Below are 15,486 nucleotides of genomic sequence, written 5' to 3' on the forward strand. Positions count from 1 at the left end.
TCTATAACTAACAATGCAATTGTGACAATTATGAGGTAAAACCTGAGCTTGTGTCTAATGCTATAGGTCTAAATAACCATATTTTAGGTAAATAACCCAACAGTGATCTAAAAAATATCATAGGTAAACTTAAATATGTTTTGTGTTGACACTGAATTGACTCAAAATAGATCTATTTTAATCCACTGATTGTTTTGCGTGTAGCTTTTTTTTCTCTTGCGTTCAGGTACAGTCAATTGCTCTCTTTTGTGCGTTAATTCAATGAATTTGGGCATGACGTGCAACAGGTTAATAAGCACTTGTGAAATGGAAAGAAGAGAAGGAGAAACACTGATGAAAAGCAACATCTTGTGCAGCTTCTTACTGACAGGGCTAAATATTGTTAATTCTCTGTGAGGTGAGCGGATGTTGCTGGTTGTGTCAGAGTTAAATGTCAAACCACACTCTAATACAAACGCTCTCTCTCACACACACCACCAGGACCACCTGACAGGACATGTAAACACTCACAACTACACACACCCTACACACACATTAGACACACACACACACACACACACATACAACCTTGGCTGCCTCTCACACGTTTTCTCACGTTGGCTCACATGCCCACCCCTCAGCCCTCATTCCACAACGACACAGGAAGTCAAAGGGTGACCCATTTCTACCAGAGGTTTTATTTTGTTTTGTCTCTGCACAGATGTCACCAAGTGCAACGGAAATGTACTGCACATGTACTGACAAGAGCAGCATTTATCACCAACCTCAATGATTTACATGAATCTAAAAATGGCAGTCTAATAAATGTTACACTTAATCTGTTATGCCTGTGCACAGCAGCACAATTCTTTATGTTAGATTGTAAACTTTATAAGGTGTAGCTATATTATAGGATGGAGGATCTGTTTCGGAAATGATGAATGACGATGAAAGGTGGTGATTTGATCCCTTAAACGCATGGAATCGTTTATAAAAAACTAAAACAAAACCATGAGTGGAATATCAGCTGCTTTTCTTTTGACAGTATCAGTATAGGCTAAAATGATAATGAGATTAATGCTTAAATTCTGCTGTAGAGTTGGTTAGTTTAATACCCTTAAACACCAGCTCAGATTGTGTGAGCCATAACTTCTCATGAGTTCACTCTAAAGCAATGCTCACATGTTCTTTATTAAAAGTAATTTATTACAATTTACAGCAATCAAAATACATTTAAATCATGTTTCACTGCTTTTAAAATCCCAGATCTGCCTGCAGGAATGAAGATTTTTTTTGGAGACATGTTCTTTTTACGATATTAGTAGTTTTATTAAAGAGCAGTCACAACATATGTCTTGTCTGGGAGATTAAAGTAATAAAAAGCAAAGTCAAAAACTGCATTTTTAAAAAAAAAAGACAGTTTCATTAATAACTGACAGTAGCATTTAGTTTAAAGTAATGTCTACTTTCATGCTTTGTAATATTATTTTAGATATATATTTAGCAGTATTGAAAACAAAGCTCATTGAAACAGAAAAGGACATTTTAAAGTACTCGTTAAAGAGGTGGTATTATGCTTTTTGGCTTTTCCCCTCTCCTTTATTGAGTTATCTCTCTTTTTTCTGCATGTAACAGGTTTGCAAAGTGAAAAAGCCCAAAGTCCAGCCCAAAGGGAGTTCCCATCTCCCACAGAAAGCTCTGCTATGAACTGCCTGAAAACAGCTCGTTTGTAGTCCAGCCCTTCACTTCCTTTACTTGTGATGTCACAATGAAAACGCGTCATAAAGCTTGCCAAGCGGCTAGCGGGGTCAGGCACGCTCTCAAACCAAGCTAGTCTGAGCGGAGCCCCTTTGGGTCGACTCGCCTTTGTCTGGTTTTCCATTGTAGAAATGTTGTACCTGTAGCTGCTTCCAGGTACTTTTTTTCTTATCACCTCATCTCCATCAACGTTCCAAGCGAGCTGAGGGATACTAAAATGACTGCTGATTGGTCAGAGAGAATCGTCACTATTTACTGCATCATCATAGCGTGCGCCAGACAGAGACCAGCAACAGAAAGTTTTACATTTTACAGTTTTCGTATGGAATTTTATCACTAAATCCACTTCTGAGAAGTTTTGAGCAGAGAAATCAGCTGTGTAGATTTTGAATATTGACAGTTTTATGAGAAGTGATGGCGGAACAAAAATGTGCTTGAATATTGTCGGTGTTGAGGAGCTCCGCAAGTGGCTGCGGGGGAAGCCTGCGCTAACTCGCGGGAGGAGTGTGTGAGTCCGGCCAGCCGCCCGCTCACAGAGCCCTCTGCTCCCGCCGTCACACTGACCGCTGCAGCAACAACGGCAGAGGAAAACACAGCTGGAAGGTTTTCATACCGCTTATCTGTCTTTAAATTCTGAGTAATATTGAAACGTTTTAACCGTAGACTCTATATATTTTAAGAGCTGTGTGGATCGCTGGTGTGTGTCGCATTGAACATTACGTCGCCGCAGTTGTGTGTGGCGTCGCTATCTCTGGGTACTATCTGCAATGGAAAACGGAGCAGGGCCGAGTAGAGTCAAGTCTACTGATTTGCGCTATGGAAGCATTTTTCGGCAAGGCAGCATAGATCGTCAGAACAGTTCAACGTTTAGTCCTGATGGTAAGCTGTGGAACAATGATGTGTGGTTGTGGACTGGTAATATGGTAATAACTTTTACCATATGTTACAGTTGCAGTCTGAAGGAGCTTTGATTTGGATCACACTACCTTGATACTTATGACCCGCCCTTCTCTGCTTCTGATTGGCTAGTAGTCCTTACCTGGGAACTGCGCATGTGCAACTCCCAACAGATTTTGTACAAGTAAGATGCATCACTCTGTAGCTCAAGAGCGGAGCATACAACACACAGGGTGAAAAGAGGAGCTGCAGCAATGTGCAGTATGAGAAAAATATGGTGTTTTTTGAAAATTAAACCATGTAAACCTGTTCTGGTACAACCCCTAATTAAGATTTTGAACCTGAAAATGAGCATAATACCACCTCTTTAAGAGTACCATAGTATTGTACACATTCAAAAATTAGGTATGTTACACCATGCTACATATGTACAGTGTCTAAATAATGACCCAGCACTATCCTTGTCAGTATGTCCATAAACAGTGTACACATACCAATCATAACTATTGTTCTTAGTAAGCAACTTTTGTTGTGTCGATTATGACAACAATTACAGCAATATACACATAGCAAATACTAGAATATAGCATCCTTTAATGGTTGTAGCACGTTCTAGCAAGCTACATAAACTGCTTAGAATGATGTCAAATTGTATTCAGTATGTACATTTTTAAGGGGCTATATGTAGTTTTTTTTTAATGAAATCACTTACCAAAACGGGTTGTATCCTCACAGAAAAATGAACCACACGCTTGCTTTGTCTGTTGCTCGGATTAGCGACTATTCTGCGTCCTATGTGAAAAAATTGGGTCTGATTTTCTGCATGCACGCTCCCGAGCCACTTGCCTACTGATTCTGTACACAGAGCGACAACACCGCAGCTAACAAAATGGAATCCACTAACACCAAAAAATGGCCGGCTCCCAGCACAACACAGACTCCAACACAATCTCCACCCAAGGATAAAAAACAACAAAAAAGTTTTATGTGCTGAAGCCCGTCAGGCCAAATGTGAATCAGAGTGACATACCGATACGCAGGTATAGGGCTTCCTTGTTAGGGCTTACGTACTTGACCCACATAAAATGCAATTAATTCTACATAATGGCACAGCACAACACCACAGTGGAAGAACCATTCACTGCAGTTTTGTTTCTTACTACTATCTAACTGTTAAACTAAAGTCTGGCAACAATCTCATTTACAATATTCTGTCTACTCACTTACCGTTTTTATTACCATCCAACAAATTAACACATAATAGCACAGAATGATCACAGACTCTGCAGTTCTTCTCAGCTCTATGTTTGTGTTTTGCCAGCAACTTTTGCCTTTAATTTTACTGTTTTGGTTCACTCTCACCACTTTTAACCTTGTTTTGAACAGCAGCAGGCAGGTGTTTTTAGCAAAAATGCTATGAAAGCTAGATTTCCAGCACCTAACAGCACACACAGTGCAGCATTTAGTGGCTTAAGAGCCAGACATTTTCTCCAGGAGCTGGTGGAGACCAAAACAGAGGAAAAAAGAGACAGAATATTGGACTTACATTCATCAAGTGGCCAGAAACATGACTCAGAACAAATGCCAATACAGCTCAGTGTCTGTCGAATGTGTGAATAGGCAACTGTTGTATGCGTTCAGCAGAGAACACTCCATATAATCAAATTAGAATAAACAGTCAGGTTGCTTGTGATGTAAACGCATTCAGTTTTAAATTACCGCACGGGGATAACTTTTTAGACACAACATTTTCAAATGGATTTATTGCTGAATGTTGTCTGTAGCTCTTTGAGCGTCAGATACCCTGTTTTACAGGGTTCCACAGGCATGGAGGAAGACCTGCACATGGCAACGGGCAAAGGCCAGGCTGCATTGCTACCACCAGCAGCTGCTACAGGTACATCTACCTGTTGGCTATCAGAGGACACCTGAGTTAGACTGGGAGCAGTAGGTGGGGGTGGAGGAGAGGAGGGGGGGCACATCCGGGAAGGAAAATGGAGAGGGAGGATGAAAAGAGGAGAGATCTCGTGATCATCTAAAGCCTCGTCCCCTTCTAAAACAATGACCTTTTTATCTTCCTTGCCCTCTTCTTCTTCTTTACAGATGCCAAAGCCAGAGTCTGGGCTTTGTGGCTCCCTCTTCAAGCTCTCATAGGTTGGAGAGGTGTTTAGGGAGGGGCAGACAGAGACGTGAAGATTGTGGCTGTTGTGCAGATTGTGGAAATCATCCTGATAGGTGAAGTAGGCAGGACTGGGGTCAATTCGAGCTGAGCCGCTGGAGGACCTGGACATGAAGTAGCCCACATTAGAGAAGCAGGATGAAGAGGAGGAGGAGCAGAAGTTGTCAACAACACCGCTGGTGTCCGAGCCAGCCGAGGCGTAGCTCCTGAAGTGAAGCAGGGCGCTGGTGGAGCTGGAGGAGGGAGAGGTGGAGGGGGCAACATCCCAGCTTTCACACACCTCAACCGAGGAGATGTGGTCGCATGGCTGGACCGTAAAGAATGATTCAGGAGATGTCAGAGGATTCAGCCATTTCTACAGAGAAAGGAGAGATTTACAATAGAAAAATACACCTGAAGAATACTACGATAGTAGAGTGTGTGTCTTAAATTTTGTTTGTGACAGCAAACAATTGTCTTTCATTTTCAGAAAGTGTAATGTTTATGAGTGTGTGTATAAGTTTGTTTGGTTTGAATGCAAGCATCAGACAAACCACACCAAGAGGCATGTTCTTTTGTGGTAAAACATATATTTTTTTCTAATCTGGGACAGACTGTGGCTGCAACCTGTCCTTTTCATTGGTAGTCAGTGGTGAGCGGGGAGTGACATTTCTTATCAACCTGTACCGAAACGACAAACTGAAAATAGGCAAGGAGGTCACACAATGGCTGGGGGCCCCTAACAGGAAAGGCTCTGCCTCCTTTAGTATCCAACCTGCATAGAATTAACCGGATCTTGCTTATTTGGCTGGGGAAGGTTACAGGGTAATTTAGCCCATTAGAAGTTTTCAGATTTCATAATGTTGTAGGACTCAAGACAAGACAGACTTTAATGCTCAAAACTGAAGCAGCAGAGAGATCTTAAATTTTAGTCCCTAGTATGGGTCAAGCTCAAGTATGCAACTTTTAATGCAACCATTAAAGGTTCCATATTATGCAAAATGCACTTTTTTGTGTCTTTTCAACATAAACATGTGTCTAAAGACCCACAGACTAGCCAGCTCAGTCTTTCAGGAAATGTGTGCAAACACACTGTTTTAATTTGGCTCCTTTCTTTATGTCATGGAGGGATCTGTACAGCATAGGACCTCCTCCAGCCCTTCAGTGCAGTAGACAGTCTGAACTGTATACAAAACTCTCAGCCAAGCACCCACCATCCAACCTTTTTTTCTAACATAACAGCTGTCATCCCATCACTGAGCTGGAGGTTGTTCAGTATGTCTCACAGAAAGGGCTTTTTACGTTTATAAAAGAAAGTTAAATAGTTTCTGTTTTTCCCTCTGATGTCCTCCGGCTGATCTACCTCAACTCTCTGTGATTTATGGAGCTCCCTGATGGACAGATAGCTTTACTGCTTGCTAATGCGAAGTAACCGCTGGCTACTGCTAACTTCACGGAAAACTGAGCTAACTAGCTAGCTGCAGTTACCTTTAGCAATAGTTAGCGGCTAAAGTAACTGCTAACAGTAAGTACAGCTAGAAAATATTTTCTCTATAAAATTAGGATCCAGTTTCTCCAAAATCAGTGAATTAAGTTGTGTTTTTGTACTTTAATAACCAAGGCTTAGTCTCGCAGTGGGGCCTTAAAGTGACATGAGCTAAAATAGTGTTTAGACAGAGATGGAAAAAAGGGGTGGAATATATGGACAATAGGAGAAAAATAATAAAAGCATGTCAACGTTTTCCAGCAGAAACCCAGAATAACAGTATGAACCTGAAAATGAGCATAATATGGGACCTTTAACATCTTACCCCCTGTTTGCCTGCTAAATGACCACAAACAATACCCGTAAAATGACCTTCAGGTGTAAAAGTCATGGAGTGCTCCTTAACATTGGCTGGTGATAAAAACAACTGGTATAATTGGTAAGAATTTAAGAGTTCAAAAAAGAATTAATATGTTAACCAATTTGTTCAACTGAAGAATGTGTTTAAATGTAACTAAGTACTATACTTGAGTGTGAATTTGAGGTACTTGTACTTAACCTCAGAATTTGATGCTTTGTACTTCTACTTCACCACATTTCAGATGGAAATATTGTACTTTTTTAGCCCACAACATTTATTTGACAGCTATGGTAATTGGTTACTTTGCAGGATACAAAACATATAAAACTTTTTATAGTGTGGCTACATTTATATAAAAAAATGATCTCCACACTTTTTCCACCACTGGCAGCTACTCAAGAAACATTTATCGTTTTTTGTTGTGATGTTGTGTTTCCTGTCTACAGATTAATGTTAGAAGGATAAATTATACATTAATGAATACTAGCAAAATGATGATTGAACATTGATTTGTTTTCATCTACCATATTAGAGCAACTAAATTAAGAAATCTAAGTGAACAGATCATCAAGATTGAATGTAATGCAACCTGTGTATAGATAGTTCATGAATCTTTGTGCTAACACCTGCAGTCTCTCACAGTCTCAGGTGTCAAAATGTTCTATGTGGTAGGATATAGTGGTAAAAAGGCTTATTGTTTGGTGAGAACCTTTATTTTTACCTTTAGATTTCCTCCGTGGACAGAGTGGAGAGTGTGGAAGTATTTTGAAGGGTTTGGTACTGGCTTCCTTTTGAGATGCCTGAAACAGTAAGAGAGAGCCATTAGCCATTCTGCACACACACACACACACACACACACACAAGCCAACATTCACTCACCCCTTGTTTATGCAACTCCTGTAAAAGATCAGCATTACAAAAATGATGAAGCCCAGGCTGAACATCACTCCCCACATTAGCAGTGATGTTGGATCCAGAAGTCGATCTGAAACAGAGAGCTGACATTACAATTTGTAATATGCCTGTACAAGTAACATAGTCAAGTAAATAATTGTTGCTGTCTCTCTGATCTATAGGATTATTTAGTTCATTTACAGGGTCTTATCTTTACAACTTGTTCAAACTACCTTTTCTGCCCAGATCACTCGAGCCTACAAGGAAGCAACCACCCCATGTTTTGTTGTCTGTGCTTGGTGAAGACCCTGACTGAATGACTACATTTCCCAGCTAGTCTGGGATTTTATTGGGACCCCAGAAAGTTCAAACTATTTCCTTGTTAAAATGAGAACTGTAACGGTTGAAAGTGACATGAAAAAAGCCTGTGTACTGTTGTTACTGCTGTTAGTTGTCGCTCAAACAACCTAGCACATGTTGTTACCTGGATCCTGTGGTGTTGACACTTTGTTTGTCGCTCCCATCCAGGATGTTGCTGGACTCCAATTGCTCCAATGGCTCTCCTTGCAGTTAGACATCTTAATGGGTTTGACTCTCACCCTGACCTGGAAGTTCCCCTTCAGTTGCCAAGAAGGTATTCTTAGCTCAAATTCTTGTTTGGCCAGAACCATGGCCTCCTGATAACAACAGATGGATTTTTGGCACAATATCAAAATTAGGGGGGACTTAACCACCAGAATCTCAAAGTATTTGTCACATTTATTTAAATCAAGAACAGCATCAGTCCTGTTGCATTTGCACTTATATAACATACATGTGTGTTAAAGCAAGCACTGCCTCGTTTGTTGTGCAGAGCATTGAACTAAAGTAAAGTGAAGGGGAAGTGAAATATGAATAGATTATGAGAAGCTGATGTTTGAAATTTTTATGAGTAATAATCCACTGAAAGTGATTAAGATGAAGAAACAAAGAGCATAGGCTTCCGCAGAGAGTGTTGTGTTGGTCAAACAATTAGGAAGCAACTTTATGAGTGACATGTCTCAACAATTATTAGATGGATTGCCCCTAAAGGGGCTATATGTAGTTTTTTAAAATAAAATGAAACACTTTAATATTGTCTATGTGTGAAATGATTGTGACCTCATAAAAACAATCCACTCCCTTCTACTTGTTTTTCTGTTACCACTGACGGCCAGTATGCCTATTACAATGTCAAGGCTCTGGGTCGGATTTTCTGAAATCCATTGGCTGTTACATGCATGCGTGCTCCCGAACCTCTTGCCTCCTGCGTCTGAACCGTACATACTGCGACAATACCGCAACTAACAACATGGAGACCATAAAACAAAATGCTCCGAGCACAACACAGACTCCAACACAAACTCCCCATAAAGATAAAAACCAAGAACAAAGCTTTATGTGCCAAACAAGAATCAGATCGATGTCGGGTAAAAATACTCAGTGACTTCAGTCACGTCGAGACCTCCACATTGTTTTGAAAACTGACAGAGTTGGCTTTCATCCTATTGGACAGATAAACTACATTACTGCAAAACATGTGAAATATATTGTGAGTTTATGCTTTAGTTGGCACAAGTTAGATAACGTTAGGTCATTGGCTAACACTGACCGGTTGCATCATCCGGTGCAAAATACTATAGTTGTATGAATTTCCACATTACTTCACCAGCTAACGTGACCCATATTGCAACCACTGGTATTATGTCAAAGTGTTGATTTTAGCCTGCAAGAAAGGATGAAACGGTGTAGGTACCAGATGTGCTCGGGTGGTCAGATCTGCTCGGGGGCCTGCGCCCGCCGGTAACATCACATAACATGATTGGCTGTACATTTGCAAGATGACGTAACAGATTGTGGTGTTTACGGCTCTGGGAGAACTTATACAATCAAATACAGCTCTACTTATTAAACGGGACTTACTACAGCCTGACAATAGCTGTAAAAGCCCTGAGAGTAGAAAGCCACCATTCGTTGAATTAATGTTACAGTGCTTATGTTAGCTGCCAATCAAGTAAAGCTAACGGTAGCTAAGCTACTCGGACAAACTACATTGTGCTCCATTTATAAATGTAGGTATCAGATCTGCTCCGGTCTTTACGGTACATACAGTCTATGGTACACACACACACGTTTAACTTCATCGGCAACATTAGCATCGTAACATGACATACAATCAATCACCATCTGCTGTTCTCTAATTTGTTTTATAACCACACTCCTGAAAAATGAATGACATTCCCATCAGCCTCAGCTGTACTTTGTGTTTAGCATGCTGTTTGTGTCCAGTGTGACACCAAAAGTCATCTTGACTTATAATTTTAATCCAGACCTTTTCCTAAACCTAAGTAGTTTTGTTGCCTAAGCTAACTAAACTGTGACTGAAAATGGAACCTAATTAAACTTTTAAAAAATAAGTCAGCATCTAGACATGAACCTTCCATGTCTACGCTCTTAGTTAGCCTATGATTTCTTATTAGGTTTACGAATATAGCATGTTATGAAAATTTGTAGTAAACATGAATTTCATCTTAGAAAATGTCCATTCATGCATGCATGTGCGTAGGCACTCACCTTCCATGTCTGGGTTTTCTGTTTAATCTGAATTTGGAAGTCAAAGGATGAGAATAAGTAAGGGATAGGACTGCTTAGACTCCATGATATCCAGGTCTCATTGGCAGTGCTGCTGACATTGGGAACACCTAGGGGATGCATTTTGACTGTGCACGCGCACACGCACGCGCACACACACGCACACACACACGCACACACACACACACACACACACACACACACACACAATAAATAAATGAGAAATTTTCTCAAATTTATTTTATTACCGGATTTGTGAATAACTTTTCAGGAGCAACTAAAAATGTAACAATGATAGTGTAACAAGTAAAAGCCACTTACTGTGACTGCATGGCTTATAGTCTGTAAGCGTCTCCATCAATGTGCCATTACACTGGATGCTGATGTTGGGCAGCATTTCAAAAGGACTGAATTCCTGGAGGGATCCATAATATAATCAAACAGTGAAGACAATTTTTTGGGTAAAGCAACAACAAGTTGTGGCCTTTAGCTTTGGAGTGAGACTGTAGATTCGTTATGGGTTTTTTTTTTATTTCACTGCAACATTTTTTCTCTGATGGCTGATCTAAAAATTCAAAAATGAAACAGTGATCTACCAGGTTAAGATAGAGAATCCCATTAGGTGTTTACATGTTCTTACGAATGATATATGTTAGTGACTTACTTGGTTTTCAAATACAAAACTGCAGCCTGGAGGAGGGTTTCCATGTTTTTTAAGCTTGCAGCTTCGACTAAAGAAAAAAGGACAGAAATCACCATTAAATGCAGCAGATTTGACCAACTGACAAAGCTGCTGATTTTGTGTTTTCACCTCCAAAGCAAAAAAAACCCTTTTTCTCTTCATGGAATCTCCAAGAAAAGGAAGCAGATACTTTCCATTCATAATATGTTGGTAAGCAGTAATGAGTATATTATTTTTAACAGCTTACATCATTTGGTCCTGAATTCTATTGTTGTTGTTGAAGATCCAGATTTTCTTCACACCAGAAATCCAACAGTCCACACCAGAAGCCACCAGGGAGCTGGTCCATGTACAGCTGACATTGTTGACAAAGTCATTTACACAGGAGAGTCCTTGAGTAACAGAGACAAAGGGGACCCAACGAAAAGAGAGAGATTAGGATGTTGTCTCTATTTATCAGTGTTGTTGGACTCGTCCTTCATGTAGGACATTCAGATCTCTGTACATACTTGAGTGGCAATTGCGAGGTTAAAGTGTAATCAGCAAAATCCCCCTTTGAAAGACTTTGTTTTTCTGCTTTAAAATGGTCACATTTACTTAATATACTGTAATTCATAAATATATGTTATTACTTGCAGTAACAAGCAAATCCCTTGTGCCTAAAAGGACAGTAACGTAGAGTCATACCTTGTGAACCTTTGTGAGAGTGCGCTGCATCCACTGAAAACAGAACCACCAGGACGTGCAAGGACCACAGGATCTGCATGGCGATGACTACAATATGACTGGGTACAGAGAGGATAAGTAAATGTTGAACATTAGAATGAGAATCTGAATCAATAGTGTTAAATAGATTAACAGATTCAGCAGAAGACTGTTCACATGTGAGAGTGGAAATTCAACAAACGAAAGAAATTTGACAAGTCAAAGGTTGTATACATGTTAATCTAAACATGACGCTTAGATTTTATCTAAGTAAAACTGGGGAATATGTGTAAAAATCCAAAGCTTTTAAAATCCCCACTTAGACCACATATTAACTGGGGGGATTGAGAATAGTTACCCAAACAGGTTTCTCCCTCAATATGAAAATACATTTTTACTTATAATGGAGAGAAACTCCTTTCTGAAACCTGGACATTGAAATTGCATCAGCCAATCAAACCCCAGCGTAGTAATACCTTTGAGACTGAGAAAACAATACTAGATCCACACTGAGCAAAATAATTATCCTGAGAAGGCAGCAGTTGTAAGTGAAACTTGACTGAAAGCACTGGCAACTGTGCTGATGCACTAGACAACACAACTGTGTGTTAAAGTGAGAACTTCCTATTGGCCACGCTGGACGTTATTAAGTGCCATTCTTAATTTAGTTTAATGTAGCTTCATGTTTTACTCTGCAATGCATTTCTGCAAAAAAATTTTTTTTCTAGAATAGACATACAAAAGGTGTCAGTATATACGTCAGGGTTCAGATACCGACAATATGTTCTAAAGGTTTCCCATAAAGACTCTCAGCAGCTTGAGTCATCGGTTGTTACCAGTTTTTCAACTAACAGCTGTGGTGAGTAGGATGATGATAAAAAGTTCAGATGTGTCACCATTGATGTGCAAATTATACATACTGTACAGGGGAAACAAAACCACTTGTTTCTAATAATAACGGCAGATCAAAAAACCTACGTCATCTAAATGCAATAGAACAGCCAGAGCCAGTGCGAAAAGACACTTTAAAATAACATATTAAAATACTAGAATATATAGACTAAAGTGGTTCTTCCACATTCGTCTTCTACTACTATTTTTGAACAGCATCAATAAAAGAAATGACACAGTACCTTGTCTGTCAGGGTATCAGGGGGTCCCTGAGAGGAAACACATCGTCGTCTCCTCTGCTGGACTGATGGGTTTAGACGATTTCCTTTTCTTCTGTATCTCTTATTGTCCCTCTTTCTATCTACTCGCACATCACTATCTCACACTCTTGTGCAATCTCTCTCCCTTTTTCTCTCCCTCTCTCTGTCACTCGCACTCATCCCTCTATCTCCTCATTCTCACCCCTCTCTCTTCTATAAAGTGCCCAGTGACATTTTCCACTTGTAACCACAGCCTATGTCTGGGGCTTACAGGAAGCCTCACAATGCGAGTGCAAGTGAGAGAGGACGGGCTGGGGTGGGGAGAGGAGGGGGTGTGGGGGTTTTACTGCTCTGTTGTACAGCAGAGCACCTCCTCCTGCTCACCAGCAGCAGCTACCTGGACCCCATCACAGCTTCTAAGATAATAATTGCATTGAAAACAAGAAATACAAGACACACCACATCCGGTTTCAATCACAACGTAAAGTGGGTTGTTTAAAGAGAAACTTGCACTCTGTCCTGTGAAGTGGTTTATGCCAATGAAACTCATCTTAAACTGAAGATTTGGAAGATTAAAGAGGCTAAAGCGACCAGATTTAGAACCATGGGGTTATTTAAGCTGAAAACAAACACACAAAAAAGTTGTGCAGCGCCAAAACCACTGCTGTTACAGCCGCAACCACTGTAGACACACACATAGGCCTATATATACTACTCAAGTGCTTCTATAGAGGGAAAGAGGAAAGGAGGTTAAAAGTAAAACCAGCAGCCTGGTCTTCAGTCAAAGGTCACTGAACATTTAATTTCTGTAGCCTCAAGAGGTTTCCTATAATCGTAAGTGTGTCCAATACCATCTGCTAATCAACCTCACTTTTTCTGGCTATGAAAGGGGACTAATACATAAGGGGCAGTAAAAACATTTTTTGGGGCGGGGGTGGGGTCAGAAAAGGGGGAGGTTTATGTTTTTTTTCTATAATTTATCCACGCCCCACATTTTTATTTGACCCTTTTCTTGTAAGAGTTACTGTATAAAAAAGATTGTATAGTAACATCAAAATATTTCCGCGATAAACATGCCTAGTGTGTGCTCCTGTCGCTTATTCAGAGCAGCTGGACTGCTCCGTAAACAAGATCACCATCCGTTATGTTTACCATTAATTTTGCTATTTCTTATTCCACTCCTAATGTGCGATTGGCTACCTACTTAACTTGCAGACATCCAAATCAAATATTGATGGCCTGGGAAGCTTTTTAAAGTCAAATAGACCGAGATCCCCCTCGCCACCCCAATAATTACTGCTCGGTGATTTTGATTAACAAAAATAATCCATATGTCAATCAAACTAAATATGAACAATAGGGTCATGTTGCAGATGGAGAGTAAAGAAAAAATGGGTAGCAAAACAGAGAGCCATTTGTAACAGTATATTTTCACCCAATTACATGCAAACCTTTATATTCAAATGCCAAAATGTGAGTGCAGTAAGTATGGCACAGCAAAGCAAGCCAGCAAAACAGGCAAGATCAATGCAGGCAAGTGTTCATCTCAGTCTTAAAGTTCAATGAAGAGCCATTGTGTAACATACATCCACACTGTTCGTCTATCTTCAAACCACAAAGCATTCACGCATAACAAAAACTGTTGCACAATAACACAACAGGTTTGAACTCAGCAGTCAGCAGCTGCCTGGTTTGGATGCACTACAGGGTTCAGGCCTGCAGTAGGCCAGGGGGCGATCTGATGCCCCCCCCCCCACTAGTTCCTGCAGCCACTAAGGTGTCAGCATCTGCTAGAGGTGGTAACAGGAGAAACAGAGGCAGCGGAGGGTTGAAGCGTGCAGAAGGAAGAAGAGCGTACAGCTCTCACTGAAAGGTCAAAGTCCGCCATACTTGAGGCGGGAAGCTGCTGAGAAGACCACGGTGATGTTTGTGCTGCTCGGAAGGCAACCAAGAAAACAGTCTCCATCAACAGACCACAAAAGACGGGGGGGGGGGGGGTGCTCAGAGGGGAAGAGGTGAGAACAGCAACAAGGGAGGGCACACGCATACTGCAAAAACCTGTAGCTCTATATAAAGATGATGCAACTCTTTGACAGAGGTACTGTGTATAGTGCTAATTAAAAAGATGTTTAAAGAGAGTTTAGACGTTACTAATTGACACTGAATGCGCACTCTCTATTTAACACTGTTTGGTGACTCATCTAATGGAGCAGCCAAACACTCACACTCATACATCTCCTGTAAGAAGTGGCCAGAGTTGACTAAGCTCAATATCCTGTGGTGCAAAAAGCTGCATTAACCTGCTACATTTAGATTCACATACTGTACACTCCCAATGCTTAACTCAAGATGCAGTTTGTAAAGAGTCAGTGGATACTTTTCACGAGTCTACAGCCGTGTTGCAGTAGCCGCTCTGTGAGGATGTACTTGAGGTTGACCAGCGGTGCTTGGAGCTAATTGCTCATTTTAAGAGGCCCACTGAACACCTCAGCTGGGGTTTATTTTGGCAGCTTATTGTGCGTTGTCGAATCATCGTAAGCAACATCAAGCAATCCCCTCTACCTCCTTTGTAATAAAGAACGGACCTGATTAACTTCTACATTATATATAGATCTGACTTGATGACTTCTGAGGCAGCAGGTAGTGGCAAAAAAACAAGTTTCAGTGGTTTCTGTTGAAACCACCTCCATTCTACTTCCATTACACATCACACGGAGACACAAATAACCCCTTCAGCTGCTGCTGGCAATCAGCGGTTTAGGTCCTTAAGTTATTGTTTGAGCAGGGACTCCTGTGTATTTTATC

At 40.6% G+C, this 15,486-nt stretch overlaps 1 protein-coding gene across 1 annotated transcript; it reads right to left on the reverse strand.

The window, feature by feature from the left end:
• Nucleotides 1-2,903: 2,903 nt before the first annotated feature.
• Nucleotides 2,904-12,787, reverse strand: il2rb (interleukin 2 receptor, beta). The gene is made up of 10 exons (XM_046073767.1): nt 12,664-12,787; nt 11,513-11,610; nt 11,073-11,217; nt 10,808-10,874; nt 10,465-10,558; nt 10,126-10,271; nt 8,018-8,210; nt 7,519-7,624; nt 7,361-7,439; nt 2,904-5,168 (listed from the first exon to the last, which is right to left on the reverse strand). The coding sequence occupies exons 2-10, from the start codon at nt 11,589-11,591 to the stop codon at nt 4,386-4,388; spliced, it is 1,692 nt and encodes a 563-aa protein (XP_045929723.1). The 5' UTR covers nt 11,592-11,610; nt 12,664-12,787; the 3' UTR covers nt 2,904-4,385.
• Between the last annotated feature and the right edge of the window lie 2,699 nt (nt 12,788-15,486).

Source organism: Micropterus dolomieu, linkage group LG02, assembly GCF_021292245.1.
Source record: "Micropterus dolomieu isolate WLL.071019.BEF.003 ecotype Adirondacks linkage group LG02, ASM2129224v1, whole genome shotgun sequence".
NCBI classification, from domain to species: Eukaryota; Metazoa; Chordata; class Actinopteri; order Centrarchiformes; family Centrarchidae; genus Micropterus; species Micropterus dolomieu.